The sequence below is a fragment of the Globicephala melas genome, chromosome 19, assembly GCF_963455315.2.
Source record: "Globicephala melas chromosome 19, mGloMel1.2, whole genome shotgun sequence".
NCBI lineage: Eukaryota > Metazoa > Chordata > Mammalia > Artiodactyla > Delphinidae > Globicephala > Globicephala melas.
Window position 1 is genome coordinate 62,682,183 of NC_083332.1, and position 27,992 is coordinate 62,710,174.

The 27,992-nt window shown below is 56.9% G+C and overlaps 1 protein-coding gene across 6 annotated transcripts; it reads left to right on the forward strand.

The window, feature by feature from the left end:
- The first annotated feature begins 1,888 nt into the window (after positions 1-1,888).
- On the forward strand, positions 1,889-27,960 carry SPIRE2 (spire type actin nucleation factor 2). 6 transcript variants are annotated; one of them, XM_060288684.1, is made up of 15 exons: positions 1,889-2,309; positions 10,223-10,263; positions 14,551-14,910; positions 17,444-17,524; positions 17,611-17,775; positions 18,606-18,669; positions 18,787-18,975; positions 19,069-19,238; positions 19,854-20,031; positions 21,014-21,108; positions 22,191-22,325; positions 22,417-22,484; positions 26,442-26,469; positions 27,073-27,188; positions 27,417-27,960. In XM_060288684.1, the coding sequence occupies exons 1-15, from the start codon at positions 2,039-2,041 to the stop codon at positions 27,637-27,639; spliced, it is 2,184 nt and encodes a 727-aa protein (XP_060144667.1). In that variant the 5' UTR covers positions 1,889-2,038; the 3' UTR covers positions 27,640-27,960. The 6 variants fall into 6 exon arrangements, with proteins under 6 accessions (XP_060144667.1, XP_060144668.1, XP_030705246.1 ...); XM_060288685.1 differs by having other exon boundaries at positions 1,890-2,309; positions 18,787-18,966; XM_060288686.2 differs by having other exon boundaries at positions 1,892-2,309; positions 18,583-18,669; positions 18,843-18,975.
- The last annotated feature ends 32 nt before the right edge of the window (positions 27,961-27,992 follow it).

Sequence of the window (27,992 nt, forward strand, 5' to 3'; positions counted from 1 at the left end):
GTATATACTGACCTCCCCCGCTACCCCTTTGGAGCAGTTGCTCAGAGCTCTCTGAAATGCTGTCTCCCGGGCTATAGTCCTCATTTTGCCCCAAATAAAACTTAACTCACAACTCTCACGTTGTGCATTTCTTTTAGTCAAGAACTAGGTCCTTACCAAGGCCCGTGGTCATCAACTGAGATCCTAAAACCGTCTGGTCAGTAAGGGAAACCTGAGGCCCTTTGAAGAACAAGGAAGGTACTTCTGGCTACAACCCAACCCGCTTCCAATTAGAGTATACCACCTTCCGCTCTGGGGCCAGGGTGCCCCTCCTGAGATGCTCCCACCACCAGGAGTCAGAGGGGTAGCTCGGCCTACAGTAGGAGCAGTGACCCTAACTTCGGTGAGCTGATAAAGTTTCAAGTGGAAGTCTTTATCCCCACGGAATCTGAAAGCAAAAAGCACCCCTTGCGTGGGCCCATCAGGAACCACCACGTGGGGGAGGACAGCTCTGCGTATCGCACATCCCTGGCACTGTGTGTTGTGAGTTAGGGCCTTTCCTAACCACTGTATGGGAACTCCCCACTGTGGGTTTCTCGCTGTCGCTGATCTAAGACAGACCCGGAGATTCTCCCTTCCGTCTACTGACAACCATGGATGGGGGTTTAGAGTGGGTAAACATTAGGCGGGAAGATTGACCTGAGTCCCAGGTGCCTGCGGTTCACTCCGGAGACTGCAAGCCCCAGGCTCCAACTTTCCATCTGCAAAGTGAGAGCGCTGCTGCGATTTTGGGCTGCATAAACGCCGAGGGCCAGGAAGGCCCTGAAAGTGTCCGGCTGCTGAACACCAAAACTTTTGATACAATTCATCTTTACCAAACTCCTTTTTGTTGGAAGATTAAAATTCCAGATGCGGTTATCTGACAGTAAGGAATTCCCAGGGAACTTTCAAGTTCCAAGTTCCACCTCAGACCTGAAAATATCGCCAGCATGGAGAAATTTCCAGGAATCTGCACGACATCAGCTCCCCAGGGGATCCAGGGTCGGACCCTTGCCTTTTTGCCTCTTACTTCCCAGGGCCGTTTGGCCGTGTTATTCTGACCCGGTACAGCCAGGGCTGAATAGGCCTCGCCTGAGGCTGTGAGCCGGTGCCGCCTCCCGCGCACGGGGAGAGGCCAGCCGGGTACGAAGCGCTGCTCCACCGCCGGTGAACTGCGCCTCTGCGCATGTTCCACGGAGACACCGGGGCTCTTAACGCTGCCGCGTGTCCCCGCTGGAAAGGGACGCCTATTAAGTGCTTCCTACTCGGGTCTTTCTGCCTCTCATCACCCTGAGTGGTGGCTCCTGAGGTCACTCTGCCAGCCGGCTCTGCGGCACCGTCTGCTCCTCCTGCAGTCACGGGCCTCCCGTCTCTGCCGCAGCCCAGAGTCCAACGTGCCGGGGCCCCACTATTACCGCGGTGGGTCTTGGGCTGGATGCTGGCCTGGCACGCGTGTGAGAACCTGGCGTGGGTTCGCGGGCAGGGCGACGAGAACCGCGTCTCAGTACGCGCCTCCCTCCAAGCGTCCCTCTGCGGGTCCCGGCTCTGAACACCGCCCTCCCCGTCCCTTCCACCTTCCTCACCGCGCCCCCTCCCCCGGACCCTCCCCCCAGCAACCGGATCCCGGCTTCTCCACCCCCTCCCACCTGCCTCACCCTCTCCACAGCCCTCCCCCCTCCCCTCCCCTCCCCTCCCCTCCGCTCCCCTCCCGCCCCCTCCCCTCCCCTCCCGCCCCTCCCCTCCCCTCCCCCTCCCGCCCTCCCCTCCCCCTCCTCCCCTCCCCTCCCCCTCCGCCCCTCCCCTCCCCCTCCCGCCCCTCCCCTCCCCCTCCTCCCCTCCCCTTCCCTCCCCCTCCTCTCCCAGGCCTCACCTGCGGCCGCTCGCGCTGGGCGGGGCCCGACGATGACAAAGCAGCGGCTGGCGGCGCGGGATCCGCCCCCCGCGCTTCTCGGGCGCGTCGGCCCTGGCGCGGCTGTTATGGAAACGGGCTGGGCGCGCAGGCGGCGATGATGGGGCGGCCATGGCCCGGGCCGGCAGCTCCAGCGGCAACGCGGCAGCGGGCGAGCGGGCCGGGGGCGCTGGGCGGCCAGAACCGTGGGAGCTGTCCCTGGAGGAGGTGCTGAAGGCGTACGAGCAGCCCATCAACGAGGAGCAGGCGTGGGCCGTGTGCTTCCAGTGCTGCCGCGGGCTGCGGGGCGCGCCGGGCGGCCGGCGGCGCATCCGGGACACAGCGGACATCCTCCTGCGCAGGGACGGCTCGGTCAGCGCGCAGCGGGAGCCCGGCGCGGCTGGTGAGGCCGGTGGCGGGGGGCGGTGTCCGCTCGCGGGGAGGGGCTGAGACCCTCCCTCCCTTTGCTGGACCTGGCCCCGGACCCGGCGCCCCGCTTCTGGCGCCTTCCCTCTGTGGACCCGCCGACCTCTCCCATTTCCGCGCCCTCCCTCTGCCGCACTGGGGGCCCCTCCTCCGCCTTCTCTCTCTACGAGACTGGAAGGCTCTCCTTCCTCCTCTCCCCTTTCTGGATTGGGAGCCCCCAGCAACTCTCCGCTGGGACGCGGACCTCCGCCCCTTGCCCCTGCTTTTCCTCTTTCCCTCTGCTAGACATGAAAGTCACTCTCTCGACCTGGGAACCTCACCCCCCCCTTTCCTGGATTCCCCCCACCTGAAACCCATCTTAACATCAGGGCCCGCTGCTGGCTGGAGAGGAGGGAGGGGGTTTTGGCTCCTTGCCTGAGGCCCTTCAGCAGGGAGACTGGACTCTGCCCCTCCTACCGCGGTTCTCCCCGCCTGGGCTGCTTCCTTTTTCCTCTGGGGGTCTGCAACCCTCAGACCTTCCCACCCAGTGACTGGTGGTGTGGATCCTTGTTGGACTGGTAGGTACAGGACAGGCGCTTAGGCACGAAAGGAAACACGTTTTTCTCGGGCTCGTTTTCCGTGGGTATGAGGATTTAACAGAGAATGTGTGAAATTTGGGGAACAACTTGCTTAGTGTTCTGCTCTGAACCATGAACGGGAACCAACAATGAAGCCCTTGAAAGGTACTTGAAGTCTATGGAGAATGATGAGTTTAAGTGATTTGTAGCCTCTTTAAGAAAAAAGTTTTCTTCCTGGAGAAGCAGAGTGCTGGGACGGAGCATATGACGATATTACCCCCAAAAGTGATACCCTTGGGGAAGCACACAGGCCAGCTGTGTGTGCTGGAGGGGGTGGGTTTGCAGAAATCCATGGGCAAACTCATGGAGGTCTGGGAAGGACCAGGGCAAAGCTAGCCAGAAGCGACAGCTCCTTTGGTAACAGGGAGGGGTCCGCGGAACCTCTCCCACCCACTACGACCGACACTATTTCTCCACAAGCTCCTTCTCATCTCTGAACCCTGCTCCCACCTCCCTTAACACCTCAGCTGTGTGACACTTGAGAGTTGCTCTATTTTCCACAAAAACACTTACTTGACAGGAGAAAATAATAAGAGCTGGACCCAAACAGTACTGTTCCCATTTTACAGTCGGGTAAGCTGAGGCTCAGGCTTACCCATAGTCACACAGGAAGCGGCAGGATTTGGATTCAGCCCTGATGCTCTCAATGCCTGTGTCCACTGTCTTCAAAGGCTGGGCTGAGAGCACGATACAGGATGGCCTCTCGTCATCGGGGGGGCCCTGGAGTCTGCATATTCACCAAGAGCTTTTCTCGTAAAGCTGTATGTCCTCCTTAAAAGACCTTCCCTGTGGCCCTCCTCATCCCTGAAGGCACACAGTGTAACCCAGGGGGTGGCTTCTGGCACCGCAGAGCAGTACAGGACTATAATGGGCCTGCCTGGTCTGACCCTCTGATTTTAAAGATGGGGAAGCTGAGGCACAGAGTGGTAAGTGGTTTGCCACCAGTCAGGTGCAGAGCTGAGGGGTCCCTGCATCTCTGACTGTGGGGTCAGTACTCTCCACAGTGGACCACAAGGGCCATCCTCGGGTGCAGCGGTCATCTGGTTCTGTCCACTTCTCCAGACCCGGCGATGTGTCAGCCCCTTCTTCCTGGTCCCTGCAGGCCCAGCGGCGCTTGTGCTGCCTTCCCACAGGTCGACTGGAAGTCCAAGGCTGCGCTTCAAAGCTCACGTGTGGCCACTCTCCACTGACCTGTATGGGGACGTCCCAGCCCACGACACAGGGGCCCAATTTCATTTTCCCTTAGACAGGGTCTTTGGTTTCTGTCCATAAACACGTCTTGTAAAGGTGGATGAGGTTTGTGACTTGCTGCCTCTTTAAAGGTTAAGAAAAATAGATTACCCTGAACTTTCTCTTCTGTCCCTGTTGAGCTTTTGTGAATCAGCTGAAACTTTAGACCAGCTGTCTCCCTAAGGTAGCTAACCCAGCGTTTCTCTGGGACTTGAGTGATTACTGGATTCACTGAAAGATGCGTGTTTATCTCGTGCTGTAATCGCAGTTGAGAAGAAGGTTCCCATCCTCCCTCAGGAAGTTCTGGTAAATGTAGGCATTAAGTCAACGTTTAAAATAACTTTAAACAAAGCAACAACCAGGGACTTCCCTGGCGGTCCAGAGGTTGAGACTCTGTGCTTCCACTGCAGGGGGAGCAGGTTTGACCCCTGGTCAGGGAGCTAAGATCGCACATTCTGCGTGGCCAAAAAGAAGAAAAAAGGAAAGACATCAACAACCAAACTAAACCTGACTTGCGGGGGGCCGGAGGTGTGGAGGAGTACTATTACTTTAGCATAGGAGTGGGAATACTTCCCACTTCCAGCTAAGCAGGGGAAGCTTACTTGAGTAAACTTCCTAGTCGGCAAGTCTGAAGACTTCTTCATAACTGCTTGGAAGCCCCCTTTTTCAAGTGGGAAAATGGAAAAACATGTTAACAGTGAAGTTATTTTTTTTTAATATTTTTTAAATTAATTAATTTACGGCTGCATTGGGTCTTCGTTGCTGCACGCGGGCTTTCATTGCGGTGGCTTCTTTCTTCGCGGAGCACGGGCTCCAGGTGCGCGGGTTTCAGTAGTTGTGGCTCGCGGGCTCAGTAGCTGTGGCTCGCGGGCTCTAGAGCGCAGGCTCCGTAGTTGTGGCACACGGGCTTAGCCGCTCCGCGGCATGTGGGATCTTCCCAGACCAGGGCTCGAACCCGTGTCCCCTGCCTTGGCAGGCGGATCCTTAACCACTGCGCCACCAGGGAAGCCCTAACAGTGAAGTTATTTTTAAGAGGCCATTATTAAAACCTCCTGATGGGGAAGGGTGTTTTGTTTTGTTTTTAAATTGAGGCAAGAAAGTCCATCAGGCATCTCTGCAGTGCGTGTGCTGACCATCCTCTGAGGCAAAGCCCGTTCATGCAGCGTGGCCAGTGGTCAGTGGTCCTGGGACACTTTCAGTGGCATTTGTCCGCCTGATGCCTCCAGGGCAGGCCCGCCAGGACACTGCCTGCTCCAAAGCAGCTCTCGGCTGTCACCTTGCCTGAGACCTCCCATCCTCCCAGCCGACATTTGCGGGGAAACAGCATACTTTTCTCCAGGCACCAGGCTCTCCACCGTGAAAACCCCCTTGGGCAGGTGGAGGGTGGGCGCAGGGTGTCGATGGGGTTCCTTTCACCTCCGGCCTTCTCCACTCTGCTTACGCTAATTTACACATTGCCCTGCTTTTCTGGGGTTTTTTCTTGTCAGTTTTGATGCTGGAATTTTTCACAGGCCCCTCTCTTCACGCTTGGGTGCTCATGCGACCTGTCCGCCAGGTCACACCTGCCCCTGCACCCCTCTTCCCACTCTGCCCTTTCCTGCCTGTAGTTCTGAGGCCACTGGCCCTTCCAGGCCCGCCCCCCCACACCAAGCACCGGGCCCTGTCTCCAGGGTGAAGCTTCCCCCGTGCAGCCCACCGCTGCCTAGAGGCGAGGCCTTCCCAGTTCACCTCGCGTGCAGCCCTGAGTGCCAAACACCGAGACCATTTAGTTTGTCCTGTGTTGGACCTTGGCACCCCTGTGTCATGAGCTTCATGGGGCCCGGTTCTCTATCTACCTCTTTACCTCCAGCCCAGTAGGTGGAGAAGTAGCAGTGCTGGGGCCCCCACTTCTCCTGCATAAACTGGGCTGAGAGTGGCACATGCCCAGGGAGTGGGGAGGACTCATGAGGGAACATCAGTATGGAGCCCACATCACCCTGGGCCCAGGGATCTGTGCACACAGACACAGAGACACATGTGCTGCTGTTTCTGTGCTGCTGTCACTGTGTGTGTACGTGGGGCCGTCTGTGCTCACTGGAGATGCCCCTTCCGACGCCTCCTGGCCCAGCACGTCCCTTCCCAGGAGCTGAAGGGGGACCCCTGGTGTTCCAGGCAACCCTGCGTGTCCTGTGGGCTCCGGGCCCTCAAGGTGGACTTGCTGGGCCTCACTGGGAGATCGCCTCCTGAGTGACCAGGGACTGCCTTTATAGCTTGCCTATATCTTTTTTAAAAATTGTATTTATTTTTGGCTGCGTTGGGTCTTTGTTGCTCTGCGCGGGCTTTCTCTAGTTGCGGCGAGCGGGGGCTACTCTTCGTTGCGGCGCGCGGGCTTCTCATTGCGGTAGCTCCTCTTGTTGCGGAGCACGGGCTGTAGGCACGCAGGCTTCGTTAGTTGTGGCACGTGGGCTCAGTAGATGTGGCTCGTGGGCTTTAGAGTGCAGGCTCAGTAGTTGTAGCGCAGGCTCAGTAGTTGTGGCGCACGGGCTTAGCTGCTCTGCAGCATGTGGGATCTTCCCAGACCAGGGCTCAAACCCATGTCCCCTGCATTGGCAGGCGGGTTCTTAACCACGGCACCACCAGGGAAGTCCCACCTGTGTCTTTTTAAGTGGCTCTCCACACAGATGGACATACAGGTGAGGGCTGAGTGTCCAGCAGTGAGAGGAGAGTAGGGGCTGGCTGGAAAGATGAAATCCTGCTTCCGAGGAGAGCATACTTCGCTGAATCTCCTCCTGGCAGCCAGAGTGTTTCTGGTTGAAACATTTTCTTTGAACCAGGTCCTTCCCGTATGGCTTTTGTCTCCTGCTTCTTGACCCCCCCACCAAAGCTACCATGCACCCTTGCTGTCACGCAGGGGTCCTCCTGGGCCCTTTGCTCCTGTGGGGTCACACAGTCAAGATATGGTCCGGGGATGCAGCGGTTCCACCTTGCCATCCTGGGAGACGGGGAGCGAGGGAAGCACTGCTGTGAGCCCATCCTACAGACGAGAAAACCGAGGTTCAGGAAGCAAAGCAGCCATGCAGTCACCCTCGGGGAGAGGTGGGGACGGCGCTGGCGAGTAGACTCAGCCTTAGCTTGCGCCCACCCCTGCCTGACCTTGGGAAGTTACTTAGGCCTCTGGGTGCCTCAGTTTCATTCTCTGTGCAGCGGGGCTTTGATAGCAACTGCCCCAGAGGCCATGTGGATGTTTGGGGAGCCTTGGGGCATACCTGGCCCCGGAGGCGCTGGCTTGTGGGCTGTGATCCCGGTCCCCTGTGCACCTCCCCAGACACAGCTAGGGAAGCAGCTCCTGCAGGTTCACGTGCTGGGCCCAGAGCAGGACTGCGGGAGTCAGGGGCCTGGGCTCTGCTCCACGGCACAGTTCTTGATGGGAAACATCCTCCGCTGCAGAGAACACCAAGCACCCCCTTCAGAAAATGGGGCCGAGGGCTGAAGGCACTGCATGGGGCAGGTGGGCGTGCGTGCGTGCGTGCGTGCGTGCGTGTGTGTGCAGGCGCGGGCAGGGTGTGACTGTGTGAGCTGGTGTGCTTGTAGATAGCATTGAGATTTAGTCTCACCTCTGAGCAAGGATTACCTCACAGGAAGGCAGTCCCTCGACAAGCTGTGTTCCCTGTTGGGACACCTGTGAGATGCCTATGCCTGGGGTCCCATGACAAATGACCCCACGGTACGCTCAGCCCACCCGGCCCTTTGCCAGTTCTGCCCCATGCTTCTAGGAGAGGCTTCAGGTCTTTGGGGTCCCTGGGGGACCCGTGTGCCCTGGAGGCTTCGCTCATGGGGTATGCAGCCCAGCCTCTCTGCCCCTGTAGGGCCCCACTCCTGCTACCCAGGTCTTCACGCAGAAGGAGTCCTTGGTCCCCGGGACAGCATCAACGGTTCAGTGCCAGGGCCACGCTGTGGGGGCCCACAAACGGAGCACTGGGCACTGGTTACTCTGGTCCCAGGACGTGGCCATCTAAGCAGATACGCCAGTGAGTGTCAGATGCTAGGGTTTCGCTGTGATCCTGTTAGACTCCTGGGAGGGAGTTTGGCCTCCGGGTACGGCCCAGTCAAGGAGGAGGTGGCTTGGAGTTGGCACCCCTGTAACTGGGCAGATGGGCCTGTCCTGAGCCCAGGGCGCCTGAGCACAGGGTGCTCACCACTGTGTCAGCTCCGCCCGGAAGCCCCAGCTCCACCTTTTGTTAGCTGTGTGGTCTTGGTAAATCTCTGTATCTCTCTGAGCTCCAGTTTCCTCCTCTGTAAAGAGGGAGGCGTGGCGCCAGCCTCCACGAGGAGTCTGTGCCGGCTGCAGCCACGGTAAGTCATCTGCTAGCTCTGCAGCAAAGCGCTGGGCACGGAACCACCGTGGGGCCCCCCAGTCCTTGCGATTTAAAATACAACTGGGCTGGTGAACACTCACCTTCCAGACGGTGCTGGGTTGTGATGGGCGCTGAGGGTTGGCTGCCCCCTGCCCCCTTGAAATCAGGGAAACTCGGGGCCCTGGCACCTCCGGGAAGCACCTTTGTCAAGTGTGATCCCTCTCACCTTCCATGGCCGCCGTTCACAGCTACAGGCTTTTACTGACCATCCAACACCTGTATACGGCCAGCTGCTCGCTGGGAGTTAATGCTCACTGTTGCATTAACTCCACTGATGCTGGGCTGCAGTGTCTGCCATTATTTAATGGACCAGCCCGACACAAACGCCCTTTGTCTTTGGCGATCTTCCTGCCTTTTGATGGCGTTTTGAAAATATTTGCAGAGTCAGCAGGTTCGCTTAGCAGAGAATTTCACGGTTTGGGTTTTTTTTTTTTTTTTTTTTTGCGGTATGCGGGCCTCTCTGTTGTGGCCTCTCCCGTTGCGGAGCACAGGCTCCAGACGCGCAGGCTCAGCGGCCATGGCTCACTGGGCTCACATGGGCCCAGCTGCTCCGCGGCATGTGGGATCTTCCCGGACCGGGGCACGAACCCGTGTCCCCTGCATCGGCAGGCGGACTCTCAACCACTGCGCCACCAGGGAAGCCCAACGGTTTGTGTTTTTTTTCCACCTCAATTTAAGGCAGCTAAACTTCATAGCCTAACACAGTTCTGCGTGCCTTATTCAAGGAAGGTGGTGGAAGGAGGTGGGTTTTCTGTGTCTCGTCCAGCCTGGCCTCTTGGGAGGCCCGTGGGTGGCTCAGGGAGTGACTGGAGCATAGATTCTGGGGTCCCCCAGCCTGGCCACAGCTGGCACCACCACTTACTAGCTGTGACAACTTGGGGCAAACGAGCTCACTCCCTTGGGCCTCTGTTTCCTCATCTGTGAAATGGGTACGAGAACCATCTACCTCCTGGGCTGTATACCGGTTACACAACTGAGTACTTGTAAACATGCCAACTCAGTGCCATGTTTAACGATAAACCTAATAAAATACTTAGAGCCCAGTTCAGCACCTGGGTTTCGTCCCAGGGACTCTGAGTCTCTGGCAGAGACAGTCTGCGGAGAAATCCCCAGAGGTGGTGGCCAGATGCCAGCTGACCCAGCGCAGCTGTCGGGAACTCTGGAGCAAGGCCTGCCCTTTCCACTGCGTCTGGGTTTCTCATCTAGCTCTGATTTGGGGGTGTGCGGCTTCCGACCGTGAGGGCTTTCCCTGGGCCTGGCTGACCCGAGCTGGCCCCTGGCTACTTCCTCTCTCCCCTTTCACTCGTGCCCCCAGCCTTGCTTCCCGAGGGGGCAGGATGGACTCCGTGGCCCTGTTGGCTGCCCCCTCTGAGTGGTCGCTGTGCAGGGCGAGTAGGGGCTGTCTTTGCCAGCCGCCCCTCCGCCCCTGGGGCAGGGCTGCACGGCTCGCCTGGTGTCCAGCCGGGAGCTGGGCCTTGTTGGTGTCCGTCCAGTGACCGACGGCTCAGCTTTCTGGTTTCTGATGGAGACCTTGGGCGATGCGCTGTGTGCTCCTGGTGGGGGGCCAGTGGGGGGTGGGGGCCGGCCCCGTGTGTCGGGTCCCAGGGCCGCTGACGCTGGTCCCAACTGCCTCTTCTCTCCCCTTGCAGAGTCCACAGCGATGGTGTCACCGGCCAGCTCGGAAGCCCAGGTACTTTAAAAACAAACTCTACACGTTACAAGTTAGGTGTCTTGTATAACACACTTAAAGTTATACAGTTGTTCCCGTGAGGCAGGACGCAGATAAATGCTCAGTGGCTTAGTGGAAGGGCTTGATAGGGAGATTGAGCCCAGAGGGCAGGCGGTGATGGGGGAGCCCGCCAGGGTGGTGTGGATGCGGTGGGCCCGAGGTTCAGGGGGAGTGATGTACCTCCCTCCCTCTCCCCTGCGACCCCCGGGCTCCTGGAGGGACCTCACACTGACCCGAGGGAGGAGGGGGGGCAAAGGTGATGTGGTCTCCGGGGCCCCCTGGTCACAGAGTGTTGGACAGGAATTGGGTCCGGGGGACAAACAGGAAAAGCAGCCCACAACCAATGTCCCGGAGCCCCCATCCAACCCAGAACGCAAACCTCACCGGCAGGACCTCTTCCTGTGTCTCCCGTCCCATCTGCCCACCCGCAGGTAATTGAATTTGATGTTTATCATCCTCCTGCCTTATGAAAACCAGTTTTGTGCAAATACATATTTATATATTAAACACAGTGTTAGAGCAAGGGTGTGGGCACAGGCCAAACGAGGCTGTGTGGTTTGCTGAGTAGAATTCAGAAACAATAATAAAACCATCCCCAAGTTTTCTGACATTTTCTCATCGCCCCATGCTGGCCATTCTTAATAATGTCAGTGATAAGATACCCCTCTGGCTGGGGTGGATGCCCTGCTGTTTACACAGCATGGCTTTCCCGTGGGATTGCCGTGAACTCTGTGCTATACAGTTTTCTGGAATTTGAGGGGGAAAAGCCCAGCCACGCGTTTCCAAGAACCGATTTCACTGCTTGCCGGCTCCTGCTGCCGGGGCTGCCCTGCTGCCCGCAGGCCTCGAGTAGACTTGTGTTCACGACCTCCCGCTCCAAAGGAGGCCTCTTGTTAGCAGTTTTGAAACTATTTACAAGGAACTCTGTATGTAGGGGTCCAGTCTGCACCGTTCTGCCTGGAGCCTCATCAATCAGCCTGAGAGCCCCACCCGAGGAAGTGGGGCAGGGCAGTCCCCCGTGCGGTTTGCCTAGATTCTCACACTGGCCCTTCGGTTACTCGGGCCGGTCCCTGGGGCTGGCCCACTGGGCCTGCGGGTGCCTGGTTCCCACGCTGCCCGGGCAGGCGGGGTTCAGGGTTCTGAGGCTCTTGGCTGGCTGCCCAGGTTGTTCCTTATGGGGAAGCCGGTGGTCTTTGCCTCTGAGAAGCTTTTAAGGAGCAGCTATCAGATAAGAGACTGCAGTGGAGTTAACCCTTTCACTGATGTGATGCCCGCACGGGCCTGCGACCAGGACCACCGGGGGAGGCTGGGTGGGCGACAGGCTGTGCTGCGCTGGAGCAGGGGAGCTTTGCTGCCTGCCCCACCCCATGGGGCACAGTGGCCTCCTTTGGAGAGACTGAGTCAGGGCCACCCCTGTGGTTGGCGGGGGCTGTGAGGTCCCCCCGGGGGGGTGGGAGTGGAGTTCACTCCCCCCTACCATCTCCTTCCTGGCCCCCACCTCTGAGCCAAGAAAGGACCGCTGGAAATTTGTGTAAAGTGGGGCCCTTGCCCACCCAGCGGTCCTGAGGGGCATCCAGGCGCTTTCTGGAGATCCCACTGCTGCAGGGACTGCACCAGCCACGGCCTGGCCCTTCGGTCACCTGTCAGATGTGGCCGGCCTTCGGCCTTTGGGCCTCTGACTCATGGTTCTAGGGTGCGACTTGGAGCTAGGTCTGACCCTCGCCTCCTGAGGCAGAGATAAGACATCTCCAGGCTGGGAGTGTTGTTGACTTTTGCTGGAACTTTTCTCCCACTGGGCCCTTGCTCTTCCCACGCGTCCAGTGTCCCGAGCCAGGCTTACGCCCCTAGGCCCCCTCCAGGCTCAGGGTGTCTTCGGAGGCGTTTCTGCAGGACAGGGAAGGCCTGTTCTTGTGCCCTGTCCCCTGCACAGCACTGACACTCGCGCCTGTCCTTCAGCTCTGCTCCAGCCCACTCCCTTGGGGCCCAGGGGGGTAGGATCTCAGGAAAGAAGAGGAGAGGCCAGAAGGGCCCCAGAGGCCAGGTGGCCCGCACGTGCCTGGTGAGGGTGCAGCTCTGTCCGTGGCACAAGGTCTGGGCACCGGCTGCAGGGCAACCCGACCCCCAGGCCAGCGCGGCCATCCTGTGCCATTCTGTGTCTCTGCCCCACCTGTGAAACCAGACGTTACCTCAAGGCTTGTGGCAAGGTTGAGTGGCAAAGAGCTGTTGTCATCTTGGCATGTGCGTATCTTCTGCATCATTGTCCTCAAGGGAAACCACGAAAGCAGTTTCAAACACAAAAACAAAGTGCGGTGCACACTGGATGCAGCTTCCTTAGTATTTTTTTTTTTAAGGATTTATTTATTTATTTTTGGCTGCGTTGGGTCTTCGTTGCTGCGCGCGGGCTTCCTCTAGTTGCGGCGAGCGGGAGCTACTCTTCGTTGCAGTGCACATGATTCTCACTGTGGTGGCTTCTCGTTGTGGAGCACGGGCTCTAGGCGCACGGACTTCAGTAGTTGTGGCATGCGGGCTCAGTAGTTGTGGCTCGCGGGCTTAGCTGCTCCGCGGCATGTGGGATCTTCCCGGACCAGGGCTCGAACCCGTGTCTCCTGCGTCGGCAGGCGGATTCTGAACCACTGCGCCACCAGGGAAGTCCAGCTTCCTCATTCTTATTTCTTAGGCTCAGCTGCGCCACTGGCTGGCGTGGAACTGCTTTCCCCTTGGTGCCTCCCTGTCGAGCAGACCCGCGTCCCAGGGCCACTGTGGGATGCACACGGCACTGGGACAGATGACTGTCTTCCACAGAACCTGGCTTCCTAGATGTTAATGGCAGTCTGTGAAAACAGGGTTGCCCACCAAGTAAAATTGAAAGCAGAGTGGAGAGGTCTCTCTACCGCAGGACTCATGTTTCTAATATGCTAATCCACTTTTTAAAAAACTTATTATGGGGCTTCCCTGCTGGCACAGTGGTTAAGAGTCCGCCTGCCAATGCAGGGGACACAGGTTCATGCCCTGGTCTGGGAAGATCCCACATGCCGTGGAGCAGCTAAAGCTCGCGAGCCACAACTACTGAGCCCACGTGCCACAACTACTGAGTCCATGTGCCACAACTACTGAAGCCCGCGTGCCTAGAGCCCTTGCTCCGCCACAAGAGAAGCTGGCACAGTGAGAAGCCCGCGCAACGTGACTAAGAGCAGCCCCCACTCGCCGCAACTAGAGAAAGCCTGCGCGCAGCAACAAGGACCCAACGCAGCCAAAAATTAATTGATTAATTAATTAAAAAAAACTTATTATGGAGAAAGAATTTCAAGCATATACAAAGCCAGCAGAATAGCATGGTGGGCCCCCCCCCCCCCCGCAGCTAAGGACACACCTGTTCCCTGCGGGCCCCGCCCCTTCCCTCCCCACCTGCCCCCTGGTGACCCCACCCTGCTCCCCGTCCTCAGGTACAATTACTTTTTAGGTTTTTCTTTTTCAGGTTAAATTTACATACACTGAAATTTACATGCAGCTTAAAATACTGAAGGGAGGGGATCTTGCTTTTTGTGAGTTCCAGTGTCAAACTTTATCGAATAAGCTAGTCTTTCTCTTCTGATTTAAAATATACTGTTACAGCATATGAAAAGCTAATGTTTCACTAGGTTGCCTCTCTGTCTTTTTTTAAACAAAGCCGTTGGGGTAACTCACATTTGGTGAGTTCTGACCAACGTGTATACCATGTAAGCGACACTGTACTCAAGAACACAGACCTTTTCCAACGTTCCTATGCTGCTGCAACCTCCACCCCCCATGCCGGCTGGGAGCCGTGGGCCTGCCCTTGGGGACTGTAGATTTGTATGCGGAGCCCAGCAGCCTGGAGTTCTGGCTCTGGGCTGTGCACGGGGGTCAGGGCTCCACACGGCTGCCCAGCTCACGACTAGCGTGGATACACGTTTTTCCTCTCTCTTGGTTCAATTCCCCAGAGAGGAGCTGCAGTCCCGTGGCAAAAGCGTGTTGGATTACAAGAACTTGCCACACGGTTTTCCACAGTGGCTGTGCTGCACGGGGAGCACCCTGTTCCCCGTTTGGGTGACCCTGGGCGCATCCCCAGGGAGGACAGCTGCTGTTCCATTTCACCATTAGAAGCCGCGCGGTGGTGACTTTCTCCTGCGGCAGCTGGGACCCCGGCCCGCCGCCGGCCCACTCCCGGCACCCCTCCAGTTCGTGTGTGCCCTCCCTGCCTGTTTGTGACCGCGGGCCCCTGTCCCGCAGGTGGTTCAGTCGCTGGGCTTCGCCATCTACCGCGCGCTGGACTGGGGGCTGGCGGAGCACGTGGAGCGCGAGCTCAGCCCGCAGCTGGAGCGGCTCATCGACCTCATGGCCAACAGCGACTGCGACGACGATGGCGGTGGCGGGGCAGCCGACGAGGGCTACGGGGCCCCCGAGGAGGAGGAGGAGGCCGAGGGCGGCCCCCGCGCCGTGCGCACGTTCACACAGGCCATGCGCCTGTGCGCCGCGCGCCTGACCGAGCCCCGGGGCGCTCAGACCCACTACCAGGCCGTGTGCCGCGCACTCTTCGTGGAGACGCTGGAGCTGCGCGCCTTCCTCGCCAGGGTCCGGGAGGCCAAGGAGGTGAGTGGAGACTGGGCGACGCCCAGGCCGTAGGGACCAAGGACATGGGGGCGCCAGGCAGGGGCTGAGGGCGAGGCAGACGGGGCACGTGGGGGCGGGTGGAGCAAGGGGTGGGGCCGTGAAGGCGCCTCCACCCGCAGAGGCGGGGCCGGGAGGGCGGGGCCCGGCTGTCCCTCCCCAGTCCCTGCCTCCTTCCCTGTGTCGCTCTGTGTGGGAGTGCCCTGAACGCTTTGTAGGTTTTAGCTTAACCCGCACACCTCCTGCGCACCCGGTTTTGCACAGGAGGGAACTGAGGCTCAGAAGCTTATATAAGTGGCACCTTTGCCCCGTGACCTCACTCCTGTTGCCTCTAAGTTAGTTACTAACTTCTCGGATCCCCATGTTTGCATCTGCAAAAGGGGCTGTGCCTCCTGCCTCCGGCTCACCTGCCCAGGTGATGGTTCCTTCCGAAAATAGGGTGCAGAGGGCGGCCCAGGACCCATGCAGAGGTGCCAGCGTGCTGGAGCTTTGGGGAGGTGGGCAGTTCAGTGAGAGGACACTCGCCCAGGTGTTTGCCCCGCTGGTGACAGTCTGCTGTTCCCCTCCGCCTCCCTCCGCGGTTATCACCCTTTTTCCGGATGAGCAGTTGGAAAGCCTCTGAGAGGCTGTGTCCTTGCCCCACGCCACAGCTAGTACAGAGCAGAGGGGGCCTGACCCGGCTCCCAGCTGGCCTTCTCCCGGGGCTGCTCTGCTTCTTCGTGGTCTCAAAGTCACAGGAGGTGACAGTCTCCGCCCCAGCTCTCCCAGCCTCTCCCTTGGCAGGAACTGAGGTGTTTCCTTGAAACGGGGGTCACAGCCCACAGGGACCCCTGCCTTCCACCAGCATTTCACAGATGAGAAAAAGCAGAGATTTTTGGAGAGGTCGGGAGGTATTTTTGGAATTAACTGCTGCTGGTCCCTGATTCCACCCTGGCCCTTGGGGACACGTGTCTCTCGTTTCCTCTGACCAGGAAGCGTTCCTGCGCAGCTCCTCTGGCTCTGAGCTCGAGCAGGCTCTCAGGGTTGTTTTGATCGATGGGCCTGGGACCCAGCGCAGGACAATTCAGATGCTCCTTGAGCCACTTGGCCCTCATCTACAGCCCAATCCTAGCCCAAGGGGGGGTGGCCCCTCTGCACAGCCTGTGCCTCCGAAGCCCCATCCCCCTTCTTCCCTCCCCACGCTTCCCCGGCATCTCAGAGATGTCCTTCCAGTGCTCTCATTGTGGATGGTCCTAATGGTTTTCTGTCACCTGTCCTGTTGCTGAGGTCAATTCCTTACCCAAGCAATAAAAGCTCTTTGTTTTAGGAGCAAACAGCTCTAGACTTCAAGCAGTTGACCCAAGAGAAGTCTGGGAAATTGGAGGAGGTGGTGAGAGGGAGGCTGTTGGTGGGGCGCAGCTGGGCTGGCATTTAGGGCAGAAACAGCCTACTCAGGGGGCAGGTAGAGATACTCCAGGAACGACAGGAGACCCACCTTCCTGCCCTTTGCAGAGACCGCCAGGTCACACGCAGGTCTATTTTTAGAATCACACACCTTGTGCTTCTCAGAGACTTGGCAGAGTTTTCTAGAGCGTCCAAAGCAGTTTGGCAAGTGGCTTGGGGTGAAAGCCAGGGTAACCGGTTCTGTCTGATTTGGGGGATGGGGAGGGCGAGGCTGTGCGCCAGAGGCAGCTGCTTCTCCAGGGAGGAAGATTGGAGGAAGAACGGCAGCTGCTGCGAAGATCAGGGCAGCGAACCTAGCAGCTTCTTCCCAGATTCTCAGCACAGAACAGCTGCCCCACGATCCCCGGCATCCTTCTGGGGCCTCACCGTGACGGCAGCATTTTCCCCAGGCCGTGAAGTCCATCCCTGTGACTGTTTGCCTTGGCCTGCTGAGTAACTCACCCTCTCGGCTGTCCACCCACCCATCCAACTACCCATTTATTGATTCATTTATTCATTCAACCAATGTTTAAGACCTAGCACATGTCTCACACAGTGCTAGGAGCCAGAAACACTAAGATAAAAAAATAAAAGCAAAAACAGAAAACGTGGTTCTGGCCTCATGGAGCCAACCATTCAGACAACAATCAAAGCAGCAGATAGATGTATAACTGCAGATGGGATCCTGTGCAGAGAAGCGGCCGAGGGTGTCCCATGAGGGTGGGTGTGCGTGGGGCCCGGGGGCCCTGTGAGCTGAGGTCTGAAGCCCTCAGTGAGGGGGATCAGTGAGGGAAGGGGGCAGATTCTACTGCAGCCAGGAGGTACTGTGTGGGTGCTACGTGGAGGTTGTGCTTTCTCCCCTGCCCTTGCCTGGGAGATGCGGCCACAGATAGCCAGTGGGACTCCAGTGTTCCCGTGGGGCTCCAAGGCTGATGGCCTGGTTCCCCCAGATATCTTTCTGAGCCCCAAAGCCTTGTCCAAAATGCCCACTTGTCCCTTTTGTAGCTGGTGGACCAGTAGCCCATGTGGGAGACAGGCCAGCAGGGCCCACATCCCCACAGCTGCTCTTCTCCCCTTTCTCCTGGACTTACAGATGCTGCAGAAGCTTCGGGAGGATGAGCCGCAGTCAGAAAAGCCCCTGATGGAGCTCGACAGCCTGGGGCGCACGGACTGGGTAAGACGTGGCCCCCGCTGGCCCGGGGCACAGCCCGGGAGCCCTGCCCGGGGCTAAGGGCCATTTTCATCTTCTCGGGGCCCCAGGCCCGACTCTGGGTCCAGCTCATGCGGGAGCTGCGCCACGGAGTGAAGCTGAAGAAGGTGCAGGAGCAGGAGTTCAACTCCCTGCCCACAGAGTTCCAGCTCACCCCCTTTGAGATGCTGATGCAGGACATCCGCGCCAGGAACTACAAGCTGCGCAAGGTCATGGTGCGCCCCTCAAGGTCATGGTGGGCCCCTCAAGGTCATGGTGCGCCCCTCAAGGTCATGGTGCGCCCCTCAAGGTCATGGTGGGCCCCTCAAGGTCATGGTGGGCCTCTCTAGGCCATGGTGTGCCCCTCAAGGTCATGGTGGGCCCCTCAAGGTCATGGTGGGCCTCTCTAGGTCATGGTGGGCCCTTCAAGGTCATGGTGGGCCTCTGAAGGTCATGGTGGGCCCCTCAAGGTCATGGTGGGCCCTTCAAGGTCATGGTGGGCCTCTGAAGGTCATGGTGGGCCTCTCTAGGTCATGGTGGGCCTCTCAAGGTCATGGTAGGCCGTGTTGAAGGGGGTCCACGTTCAGCCCCCCTCTGCTCGCTGGAGCCCCTGCTTGGTGTGCTGGCCACTGAACTGGGGCAGACGTGGCCCGGAGTCACGTGGTGCATGGTCCTTTCAGGGACACAGTGTGACAAGGGCAGGGAGAAGGGGACCAGGGGCAGGAGCTGAGGCTGCAGGATTGTCGCATTTAACGCTCACATAGCCCCTGCTGTGTGCCAGCATCGCTGAGAATCTTAAACGTGCGAGTTAATTTCATCGTCATAACAACCCTTTGAGCTGGTGCCGCTAACCCCCATTTCCACATGAAGAATCTGAGATGCAGGGAAAGCCTGTGGTCAGGCCTTGAAGGCCACGGCCGCACAGCCACTGAGAGGGAGGCTGGAGTGAGGTCCAGGTGCTGCCCATGGCTGCATGAGGCCCTCTCAAGGCCACAGCCCTGGCAGGTGGGCCCTTAGCCTTGCTGCCCTCACCCCACACACAGGTCAACGGGGACATCCCTCCCAGGGTGAAGAAGGATGCCCACGAACTTATCCTGGACTTCATCCGCTCCCGGCCTCCGCTGAAGCAGGTACCGGCTCCCTTGGGGCGTTTGGAAGGTTGGTTCTGGGGCGCTCACTGCCCCAGGAGCACACAGGGCCTCCATGTCCGACCTTGTGATGCCGTGGGCTCCGGATTCCTCATGCAGGGTTCCTCCCCAGCTTGGGAGTCGGCCCCCACCTGGCGCTGCCACACCCCCTGCAGGTCTCAGAGAGAAGGCTTCGCCCCTTACCCCAGAAACAGAGAACGCTGCATGAGAAGATCCTGGAGGAGATCAAGCAGGAACGCAGGCTGCGCCCCGTGGAGGACAGGCACTGGGATGGGCGGGGTGAGCGGGGTAAGCACGGGACACCCCCTCCTCTGCCCCTTGCCTCCCCTCCACCCCCCAACCCGTCCTGTCCTGTCCTGCCTTACCTGCTGCCTGCCCCAGGGTTCGGCTCTCTGCCCTGCATCCTCAACGCCTGCTCTGGGGACGTCAAGTCCACTTCCTGCATCAACCTGTCCATCACGGATGCCGGGAGCAGTGCCCAGCGCCAGCGGCCCCGGGTCCTGCTCAAGGCGCCCACATTGGCTGAGATGGAGGAGATGAACATATCCGAGGTCAGAGCCCACGGGTTCCTGAAGAGAGACTGAGGAGGAGGGGGGGGAGGGGGAGGAGGAGGGGAGGAGGGAGGGGGCAAGGACACAGCCAGCGTCCATCCGGCGTCCAGCTCTGTGGGGCGCGCCCTGCTTTGAAGCCGGTGTCCTGCTGTGGGGCTGGGTCTGCCCTGGGGGCAAGCATGGCCGGGCTCAGGACCCTTTCCCATCTTGGCGGCTCAGAAGGGTCACTGGGACGGTGGCCTTGAACCACTGTGGCCTCTGCACAGAAAGGTCTAAAGCAGAGTGCTCCGTCCTCCTGGGGCTGGGAAGCTGGGCAGCCCCCCTCAGAGGTGAAAAGCCAGCATGTCCCAGCGGGGCTCTGCATCCTGGCTGCTGCCCTCTGAGCCCAGAGACCAGGGTGGTGGCCACGTCCACGGGCCCCACCTGCCCCCCAGACCTGCCCTCCCAGGACTTTCCAGGAGCCGCAGACCAGGGTGTGGTTTTTGAGGCACCCGCCTCCCCCTGGCCTGGGCAGTGTGTAGCGGAGGCCCCTGTGCCCGACACCTTGGTCCAAGGACCGGCAGGAGGCGCTAGCAGGCAGAGAGGTCAGGGAGGTGCCGGCTGCCGTGTTCGCAGGAGGAAGAGTCGCCGTGTGGGGAGGTGACACTGAGGCGAGACCGCTCTTTCTCGGAGCACGACCTGGCCCAGCTCCGGAGCGAGGTGACCTCTGGCCTACAGCCCCCTGGAGGCCTGGAACGGGCTCGGCCGCGTGCGGACAGCGTGCAGTCCTGGACGCCCAGCGCCCAGGAGCCAGGTGGGTGCTGCCCTCCCTTCCCTGGGCACCCTCCTGCGGGCGCCCTTTGCCCCTGCCCGGTCCCAGCGGCTTCAGAGGGTACAGGGAGCTCACACCTGCAGGAAGGGTATTTATCACCCCAGGCAGCCATCCCCCACCTTTCGAAACTTTATTAAATTAGTAATACACACTCATTGTAAAACTTTAAAAAAAAGTTCCCGTCATTCTATTACCTAGGGATAATTGCCGTTGACATATTGGTGTATAGAAAGAAAGCTGGATGGATGGACGATTGACAGATCCTTCTAGTGTTTCTGTCAATGGAGACGTGCCCACAGAGTAGCACACACCACTCTGGAGCCTGACCAGTGCCCTGGGTTTTGTCACGAGCCCCGCCCTTTCCCCGTCGGTCAGCACGCAGGACGGTACGGTTCTGCTGGCCACGCAGGGTTAGTTGGTCCCCTCCGTGGTGAAGGCTGGGCCCCACCAAGTGCCCCGGGTCACAGGGTTGCCACCCTGCCCAGTGCCTCCCACCAGGCATGGCCAGGCCCCCTTCTCTCCCCTCAGGGTCACCTTGAGCCCCTGTGTTGCTTTCTGGCCCCTCTCGGGATGGTCTCATGTGGTGGCTATGACTCACTCCTGGTGTGAAGAGGTCCAGGCCAGGCATTCCGTACCTCACTGTCCCCCCATGGTGGAGGTGGACCCCCTCTTCCCCCTCCGACCCTCTCTGCCCCTCTGGGTCTCCAGGCAAAGGGTGGTGAGGGGCGCTGACCAAGGCTGCCACGGCCCCATCATGGGGCTCAGATACGGGCCCCTCTGGCCTGCCGCACTGCATAGGCCCTCGATGTGGGTGATGTGTCCTCTACTAGACCCCTCACCCCCAGGAAACCACCGCACCATCACCTCCTGCTGCCTGGAGGGCCATCTCCCCCTTCCCTGGGCACAGCTGTCCAACGCCAGAACACCTGCAGGTTGTCCTGACAGCCCCCGGCTCTTCTACCAGGTTCTGTCAGCGTCCAGTCCCGGCATGACCCCAGCTCCCCGCCACGCAGTGACCTGGGCTCAGTCGAGGACAGGCCTGGGGCCTCCGAGTGGCTGGTGAGTGACGGAGGCGCGGTGGTCCAAGGTGGCTGTGTTGGGCTGGTGTGCCAGCTGGGCTCAGGAGGGGTGAGGGCTCCCCTCAGTGGTGTGCGGGCTCCGCGCTCCAGCCACCCAACCTGGGCAGGTTGGGCTTTGCTGCCGCCCCCTGGACCTTCTGGGTACTGCGGCCCCCGGGGCCGGAGAGGGGCCTTGCTAAGGGGACAGCCCAGTTCCACCTCTGGGGGCTCAGGACAGGTGAGAAGCCCATCGCCCTGTGCCTGGAAGGCAGCCTGGTGACACTGGAGAGCACTTTCTCAGGTCTTGACTCTGTGCCGCTCCCTCTCGGCGCCTCCGTTTCATTGGCTGTGAATTTTGTCTGACTTTTCATTGTGAAGAGCTAACAGTGGCTGACGTTTTGCGGTCCCCACTTGGACCTGAACCCTGGTGCATGATTTTATCAAATGCGATGAGAACAGTGAGGTGCCTGGGGGGCCACAGGGCACCTTGCTGATGCTTTGAGAGACGGAGTTCTGTGCTAAGAACACAGGACTGTTTCCCTGGGGGCTAGGACAGGGTGTACTCGTCATGGCGGCCCAAAGGGCCGGGCGCTTATGACGAGGTGGACAGGTGCAACCACCTGACTGGCAGACCCGGAGTCGCAGTGGATGGTTGGCGCTGGGAGGGAGGTGGGAGCGGGGGAGGGTTCCAGGAGGAAGGGCAGTGGGCATTGGGACTCTGGCTGGCTCTGACTGGCCTGGTGTTGGCAGGTGGGGAGCAAGGCTGGAGGCAGATGCTTCAGGTCTGGGAGCACTGCGGACGAAGGTGGGATGGGCTGAAGGGTTACATGTGCGACGGGCTGGGGGCTGGCCGGTGGGGTGGGCGGGGCCAGGTCAGAGAAGCCTTGCCTGTAGCCATGCACAGAGAAGTCCCAGGGAGCGGTACGGCTCCCTGGCGTGGCCGAGCTGAGGAGCGGGACGTATTATGGAGCTGCTGGGCTTGGTGGACCGAGGCCAGGGAGGTGCCAGGGTCCTCCGGGAAGAGGGGAACTTAAGGAGACGCCCTGAGAGCCTGAGACCGGCCCCTCGGGCCTCCTGCCATAGGAGTTCAGCCACCCCGTGGAGAGCCTGGCTCTGACGGTGGAGGAGGTGATGGACGTGCGCCGTGTGCTGGTGAAGGCCGAGATGGAGAAGTTCCTGCAGAATAAGGAGCTCTTCAGCAGTCTGAAGAAGGGGAAGGTGAGGGGCCCGGGGTTGGGGCAGGCGAGGGCAGGACCGGGCCTGGCGAGTTCTGGACAAAACTGGGCTCTAACCAGGCCTTTCCATACAGATTTGCTGCTGCTGCCGGACCAAGTTCCCACTGTTCTCCTGGCCGTCCACCTGTCTCTTTTGCAAGAGGTGAGTGAGCCTTCTGAATGCACCTTGGCTGTGAATTAACATGGGAAGGAGGGGTAAGAAGCCTCTAGGCTTCTGTCTAGTAGAGCTTCCTGCGATTCTGAGGACGATCTGTCAGGCACTGTGAGTTGTGCAAGGAAGAGACAGAATTTTTTATCTAATCGTAACGGCTGAGCAGCCCCCACTTTCAGCCAAGGTGGGGTAACAGGAAGCAGGACAGGCATCTTCCGCATGAAACAGCCAAAAAGAAAGAAAAAAACCCCTCAAAGACATGAAACACTGGTTCTCAAGACATCGGGTATCAAGCAACCAACGGGAAGCAGACAGGGTGAGCTCTATCCTAGGACGGCCTCAACTCTGGACTAGGAGCCTATTCAGCTCCTGGGGTGGCGGAGCTAAAGCTGAGAACGAGGGCACCCGGGCAGCTAGTGTTCTCCCCTCTGGAGAGAGTCCTCCAGGAAGCAGGTCTCAAGAGACCTGCAGAAGGTCCCCCTTGAGTGTTCAGAGTTCTGATCAGCACATACACGCAAGGAAATTACTGAGGGTTTGGAAGGAATCATCTTGAAGCACAGATTGGCAAACTCCAGCCCATGAGCTAAATCTGGCCCACTGCCTATTTTATAAATAAAGTTTTATTGGAACACAGCCACACCCATCTGTTTATTATTCATTTAGTCACACCTAAAATGTTGACTATCTGAGCTTTTACAGGAAAAGTTGACTGACCCTGTCCTAAGGGTTTAAAGGAACAGCACCAGGAATAGTGTCTATTCCCACCAGCCATGGTGGAAAGTTGTGATTCATGGCTGCTGAGTGGAATACACAGGAAGGTCTTGCCTCACTAGCGGGAATAAGTGCCCCTAGACTGAGCACTGCTCCAGAACTAACAAATCACAAAAGCAAGACCAGAAAGGACCAAACTATTCCCAAGTATCCTGACAGCTTCCCAGAGCAAAACTCAAGAATAGGAATAAAAATATATCCAGCAGCCAGCAAGATGAAAGGCCTGGCGTCCAGTCAGACATTACCAGGCATGTCAAGAAGCAGGGGAACATGACCCATGACCCACACCACCCAGAACTGACACACATTTTAGGGTTAGCAGATAAGGACATTGGAAGGTTTTTTGTTTTTGTTTTTTTGGCCACACCGCACAGCATGCGGGATCTGAGCTCCCCAACCAGAGATTGAACCCCGCGCCCCCTGCAGTGGAAGTGCGGAGTCTTAACCACTGGACCACCAGGGAAGTCCTGTGGACATGAAAAGTTTTGAACTGCATTTCATATGCTGCCAAAGTTAAAGACATGGAAAAGGTAAAGGAGAGACAAATCGAACCTCTAGACATGAAAGCTGGAATGTTTGGGATGAAAATTACACTGGATGATTTATAGCAGGTTAGACATTCAGAGGAATGTGCAGAAGAAAAGATTAGTTAACTTGAAGACCTAGCAATAGAAACTATCCAAAACAAAATTACCCAAAACAAAAACACTGAGAGAAAAAATAATTTGAAAATGAAAAATGTGTTGGCAAGCTGTGGGATAACATTAAGAAGCCTAATATAGGTGTAATTAAAGTTCCCAAAGATGTGGGGGCAGAAAAAGTATTTGAAGAAATAACAGCTAAAAAGGTGTTCCAAATTTGATGAAAAATATAAACCTACAAGAAACTCAGTGAACCCCAAGCACAAGAAATATGAATAAAATCACACCAAGACACATGATAATTAAATTGATCAAAACCGGTGATAAAGAGAAATTCCTAAAGTCAGTCAGCAAATAAAGACATGTTATGTACAGAGAAAGAGAAAGATGACTGCAGGTTCCTCATCAAAACATTGCAGGCAAGATGTCAGTGGAACAACATCTTTAAGGTACTGAAAGAAGAAGAAGAAAAAAACGGTCAATCTAGAATTCTGTACCCAGCAAGAGGCAAAAGTAAAGATTTCCAGAAATACAGAAGCCAAAAAAATTCTTCACCAGCAGACCCACACTGGAACAAATGTTAAATGAGGTCTGCCACGTAGATGGAAAGTGACACCAGATGGAGACCTGAATGTACACAAAGCAATAAGAGCACTAGGAACAGCAACTCCTAACATATAAGATTATCTTCTTGTACCTCTTTAAAAGGTAAACCAATACCCAGCACCCAACAAGGTAAAATTCAGTGTCCATCATCCAAAGATTACCAGGCATGCAAATAATTAATAAAAATGTATTTTGGGGGTTATCACATATCTGTAAGTAAAAAAATATAACAGTAGCATTAAGACCAGAGATGGAGGACTGTAAGTATGCTGGTATAAGTTTTTATATGAGATGGTAAAATATTACTTGAAGGAAGACTGTGATAAGTTAAAGACTATCCTATGAGCCCAAAAGCAACCACTGGAATGGCTTGTATGTCAACAAAGAAGATAAAATGGAATCATAAAAAACACTCAATACAGAAAGCATAAACAGGAAAAGGGAACAAAGAACAAATAGGACAAAAAGAAAACAAATCACAAGATGATAGACTTAAACTCAATTATATCAACAATTACATTAAACGTAAATGGTGTAAACAATCCAATTAAAAGGCAGAGCTTCTCGGATTGAATAAAGAAAGCGAGACAATCTGCTGTCTACAAGACATGTAATTTATTTTTAATTTTATTTTATTTTTTGGCTACGCTGCACAGCTTGCAGGATCTTAGTTCCCCGACCAGGGATCAAACCCAAGCCCCCTGCAAACCCAAGCATGGAGTCCTAACCACTGGACCGCCATGGAATTCCCAAGACATGTACATTAAATAAAAGTCACAAACTGGTTGGAGGGAGGTGGGTGGAGGAAGATACACCACACCAACATTAGTCTAAAGAAAGCTTGACTTGATATATTAATATGATACAAAGTAGACTATGGAGTAAAGAGTATTATCAGAGTTAAAGGAGTTCATTTCATAACACTAAAAGGAGGAAATAATCCTGAACATTTTCCACACCTAGCAAGAGATTCAATATACATGGAACAAAACATTGACAGACTGCAAGGAAAAATAGCTAAATCCATGCTTATAGTTAGAGATACGAAACCCTAAGGGTCTAGGAGGTTTGCATGACACTACCACCAACTTGATCTTAGCGGCATTTAGAGAAACTAGACCGAACAGTGTGATGTATGTTCTTATCAAGTGCACGGAACGTGCACCAGAATTGACTATTCTGGGTCAAAACAAGTCTCAAAAATGCAGAAGGATTCATATCATACAAAGTATGTTTCCTGACCACAGTAAAATAAAATCAAACTAATACAGAGGTTTGTTGACGGCGAATTAATTATGGGACATCCATGCAAGAGTGCATGGTCCCTTGTTTTAAAAAATGAATTTGGACAATTTGTACTGATGTGGAGAAGAGCCCTGGTGTATCTTTATACGATAGTACACATGATACCCCATTTCATTTACTGTATTTTTACTTTAAATGTATGTTTTTGTTAATTTATGCTTAGATGTGGAGAATGGAAACTGCTGATAGGAGGGATCGTCTCTAGGATGGGCTTTACGGGAGAGGACTCGTGTCTAAACTAAAATTCTCTCTAGTGTTTGAATTTTTACAACAAGAAGGCATTTACTTTTGAAATCACGTATGGGAAATAAACACTGTTAATCACTGCTTAAAGATGGGCATCTCACTTGAGGGCCCTCTGGCTCTGACAGTGCTTGTGGAGAGAGGGGTCAGGTACCCTCCACTCCAGACCAGATGCTCCCCAGCAAGAGCGAGGAGGGGCAGAAGTATTTTGGGTGCAGAGCTGAGTAAAAAGAAAAGCAAGATTTGGGAGTAAAATGAAAGTAAAGCACTGACGTGGCCAGGGGTCAAGCGGGAGGCAGTGACAGCCTGGCCTCGCCTGTGTGCCGGGCGGGTGCTGGATCCCTCACAGCTGACACTGCAAACCCTCTTCTTTTCTCTCCAGAGCTGTCTGCAGTTCCTGCAGTATAAAGGTGAGGACCACCTGGGGTCAGAGCGAGGGCCCACATCTCTGCGGCCCGACCGGGCCTGTCCGGGGGTGGGCAGAGGCTCTGCTGTCTCCTGTCGGGTGATCCCTGCTCACTACTCACCTCTTCAGCTCCTTCCTCCAGAGCGATCCACTTCTACACTTCCCAAAACTGCAGTTTTTAAAGACCCTTGTAAATGGTCCCTTTTTTTAAAAATTAAATATTCTGTGTTAGTAGGCCAGTGCCAGGAGACCCGTCTCTTTCTCTAAAAGTCCTCCTTCTGACACCCCAAATTCCTTGAGTGTTTTTGGAAAGCCTCATTTTATAGCAGCTTGGGGTGTCTGCATACACGCAGGTGTGCACAGAGGTAAAGGATAATATTTGGAAGGATGTCACCCCTTTACACCTCGTCCCAGAAACAATCATCTGTTTGAGGGATTTTTACCACCACTATTTTCAAGCCCTTACTTTTCATGCTGCCACTTGGCTGTAGAGAGACCACCTCGTCAGTGTTAAGTGCTGATTACATACAGCCCGCAATGCTCCATCTTGTGTGTTGGCAGCTGCTCGGGGGGACCAGGGTGCCTGGAGTGTCTCTCTGTGTTGCAGATGAAGATGCCGTCTAAGAAGTTTGCACACATTCCCGTGTACACGCTGGGCTTCGAGAGTCCTCAGAGGGTGTCAACCGCCAAAGTCACGCTGGCACAGAGAAGAGACGCCTTCCAGTGCGTGCCTGCCCTTGGTGACGTCCCTGTGGTGGGCAGGCGTCACAGTCACCTGGAAGCTGGGTGGGGGCCTGTGTGCTGGGGTGGGGTGGGGCTGAGAGGTCAGAGCCCAGGACCCAAATTCCTCCCAAGGAAGAGCTGCTGCGGGATGGACTTTGCTCTGCCTGATGTGGGCGCGGGGGGATGTGGAGACTCGGGAGGACCCCTGACGGCCCCGTCCTGCCCCAGACCCCTGCAGGGGCCCCACTGGCGGAGCGTGGAGGAGGAGTTCCCGCACATCTACACCCACGGCTGCGTCCTGAAGGACGTCTGCAGCGACTGCACCGGCTTCGTGGCAGACGTGGTGCGCTCCAGCCGCAGGAGTGTGGACGCCCTCAACACCACGCCCCGCCGCGCCCGCCAGACCCAGTCCCTCTACGTCCCGAACACCTGGACACTCGACCTCAAGTGATGGTCGTGGGCCCCTGGCTGCGGCCCCCTGGCCGCCCGGTCCGAGGCTTTTCGGGGTGCCCGGGTGGCCGTGCTTCTGGGGAGGAGCCAGGCTAGTCCTGGACCAGGCGGAGAAGCCCCCGTCCTGGGGCACGGCGGCCCCCGGCCCTCGTGATGTGCATGTACATATATACATATACAGATACGTTTATATAATATATACACACAGCATATATATTTATATTCATGCTTCCTGGCCCCAGAGTTCATTTGGGGTCAGACTCACTCCAGGACCCTCCCTGGGGGAGGCTGTTTCCTCTCAGGATTCCTTGAGCAGAGCGGGGGTGGGGTGGGGGTGGGGCGGATGGGAACAGG

What these genes read in the sequence shown, in the direction of transcription:
- SPIRE2 (XM_030849386.2), top strand. Translation starts at nt 2,039, where the DNA reads ATGGCCCGGGCCGGCAGCTCCAGCGGCAACGCGGCAGCGGGCGAGCGG. An exon ending in AGGAGATGAACATATCCGAG is followed by an intron (nt 19,239 to 19,853) that starts GTCAGAGCCCAC and finishes CCGTGTTCGCAG; the next exon opens with GAGGAAGAGTCGCCGTGTGG. An exon ending in CAGAGAAGAGACGCCTTCCA is followed by an intron (nt 27,189 to 27,416) that starts GTGCGTGCCTGC and finishes GTCCTGCCCCAG; the next exon opens with ACCCCTGCAGGGGCCCCACT.